This window comes from Sinocyclocheilus anshuiensis, unplaced genomic scaffold (genome assembly GCF_001515605.1).
Source record: "Sinocyclocheilus anshuiensis isolate Anshui unplaced genomic scaffold, SAMN03320099.WGS_v1.1 scaffold333, whole genome shotgun sequence".
NCBI lineage: Eukaryota > Metazoa > Chordata > Actinopteri > Cypriniformes > Cyprinidae > Sinocyclocheilus > Sinocyclocheilus anshuiensis.
The window spans coordinates 674,633-677,319 of NW_015539871.1; the positions used below are offsets into that span (position 1 = coordinate 674,633).

At 38.8% G+C, this 2,687-nt stretch overlaps 1 protein-coding gene across 1 annotated transcript in view; it reads left to right on the forward strand.

Moving 5' to 3' along the window:
* LOC107685196 (ferritin, heavy subunit-like) overlaps positions 1-2,384 on the forward strand; it is a 5,369-nt gene extending 2,985 nt beyond the window's left edge. The window contains exons 4-5 of the mRNA XM_016481708.1: positions 1,746-1,871; positions 1,954-2,384. Coding sequence (XP_016337194.1) covers positions 1,746-1,871; positions 1,954-2,112 — 285 coding nt within the window. The 3' untranslated portion in view covers positions 2,113-2,384. The remainder of the gene's footprint in view (positions 1-1,745; positions 1,872-1,953) is intronic.
* The last annotated feature ends 303 nt before the right edge of the window (positions 2,385-2,687 follow it).

Sequence of the window (2,687 nt, forward strand, 5' to 3'; positions counted from 1 at the left end):
TCAACTTTTGTCTCGTCAGTCCACAGAGGATTTTCCCACAAGTCTTGGGGATCATCAAGATGTTTTCTGGCAAAACTGAGATGAGCCTTTATGTTCTTTTTGCTCAGCAGCGATTTTCGTCTTGGTACTCTGCCATGCAGACCATTTTTGCCCAGTCTCTTTCTTATGGTGTAGTCATGAACACTGACCTTAACTGAGGTAAGTGAGGCCTGCAGTTCTTTGGATGTTGTTGTGGGGTCTTTTGTGTCCTCTTGGATGAGTCGTCGCTGTGCTCTTGGTAATTTTGGTCGGCCGGCCACTCTTGGGAAGGTTCTCCACTGTTCCATGTTTTTGCCATTTGTGAATAATGGCTCTCACTGTGGTTCGCTGGAGTCCCAAAGCTTTAGAAATGGCTTTATAACCTTTTCCAGACTGATAGATCTCAATTACTTTCTTTCTCGTTTGTTTCTGAATTTCTTTGGATCTCGGCATGATGTCTAGCTTTTGAGGATCTTTTGGTCTACTTCACTTTGTCAGGCAGGTCCTATTTAAGAGATTTCTTGATTGCGAACAGGTGTGGCAGTAATCAGGCCTGGGTGTGGCTAGAGAAATTGAACTCAGGTGTGATAAACCACAGTTTTAACAAGGGGGCAAACACTTCTTCACACAGGGCCATGTAGTTTTGGATTTTGTTTTCCCTTAATAATAAAAACCTTCACTTAAAAACTGCATGTTGTTTACATGTTATATTTGACTAATATTTAAATTTGTTTGATGATCTGAAACATTAAAGTGTGACAAACATGCAAAAAAAGAAGAAATCAGGAAGGGGGCCAACACTTTTTCACACCACTGTATATACTCCATTATAATTCTCTTTGCTGTTAATGTTCTCCTAAATAAAAATTTTTGTTACATGTAGAATTTTAAATTTACATTTAATGTCTTGCAAAAAGCATTAAAAAAAAAATTATTTTATTAAAAAATTATTGCATTCTGTCACTAACAGAGGCCATCTTGTTGCCTTAATGCAAACTGTAATTACTTGCATGACTTCCTGACATTTACAGATAAGGATACACCTGTAAAATGTAAGTTATGTGCTGAGGAAATGCACTTCAAACGCATTAAACAATAAATGCATCTGTCAGCGCACATGACAAGGAAGGCTGTGGTTTCAGAAATTGTCTTCATGAGAAATGGTGTTAAGACTTACAGTAGCTGCTGTTCCTTGTACATTCATTCAAATTTGACATGAAATGTATTAGGATTTATTAAAGGGTGTTTTTAGGCATATGCTTTTGTTCGCTTATCAAGTTCCAAATAGAAAGGGAAAATAATCAATTGGAAAATCTGCTGAAAATATACTCACCCTCAGATCATCTAAAATGTAGATGAGTTTCTTTCATCATTGGAAAAGATTTGAAAATTTAGCATTGCATCACTTGTTCAACAATGGATCCTCTGAATGGGTGCCATCAGAATGAGAGTCCAAACAGCTGATAAAAACATCACAATAATCCACACCACTCCAGTCCAGTGTGTTTTAGTTTCCATCTAAAATATGAGTACACAATAACTATCCTATCCAATATTTATTTCTCCAGTAAAAGTCGTCTCGTCTGAATCGGGAGAGAAATATGCACAGATCAAGCACCGTGTACAAGCAAAAACGGTTCTAAACAAATATGTTGTTTTTGATGTGAGGGGACAACATGGGATGGACTGGAAGAAGGGTTGTTATTATTAACTTTTGTGTTTGACAGAAACCAGAGAAGGATGAGTGGGGAAGCGGTGTGGAAGCTCTCGAATGCGCCCTGCAGCTGGAGAAGAGCGTCAATCACTCCCTCCTGGAGCTGCATAAGCTGGCCTCTCAGCACAACGACCCTCATGTGAGTGTGCAGCCACTGATACGAACGCAATCTCATTAACAAACAAAACCTATTCCCAACTCATTCTTCTTGTTTCTTACAGATGTGCGATTTCATTGAGACACACTACTTGGACGAGCAGGTTAAGTCCATCAAAGAACTGGGCGACTGGGTGACCAACCTGCGCCGCATGGGCGCCCCCCAGAACGGCATGGCCGAGTACATGTTCGACAAGCTCACACTTGGCAAAGAGAGCAGCTAAATACTCCGTCCATCTTTTCCTTTGCTGATTAGTTTTGCTGTATGAGCGTTTATTTCCTTATAGGCCATCAGACTCTATTTTATGTTGTTTGACTGACTGGTCAACCTGTGTGTCCAGTTATTTAAGCAGAAAAACCTCTTAGCTTGTTTGACTCTGCCGTGCTTCGCTGTTTAAAGTCGCACTTCTCATAAGCCATTGAACTCTGTATCTCTAGCTCGTTCAGTTTGTGATGCGAAACCAATAAAATAGAAACCTCTGGGATCTGAACTTGACTTATGACTCCTTCATTGTTTCCAGACATGAGCTTTCAAAGGGGATTATTAATAGAAATGTGCAAAGAATGACTTTGGTGCTTTATTGTATATATCTCAAATATATTGAACTTAAAAGATTTTCTTGCATATTTTAAGCAATATTGAGTTACAGTCTGAGCTGAGGGCAGGAGCTCTAAAAAGTAGTGTGTGATTTTTAATGTTACTGAAAGAATTATCCTCTGCTTACCAAGGCTGCATTTATAAATCTAAAATATTCTAATACTTGAAAATGTAATTTATTTCTGTGATGCAAAGTTGAAT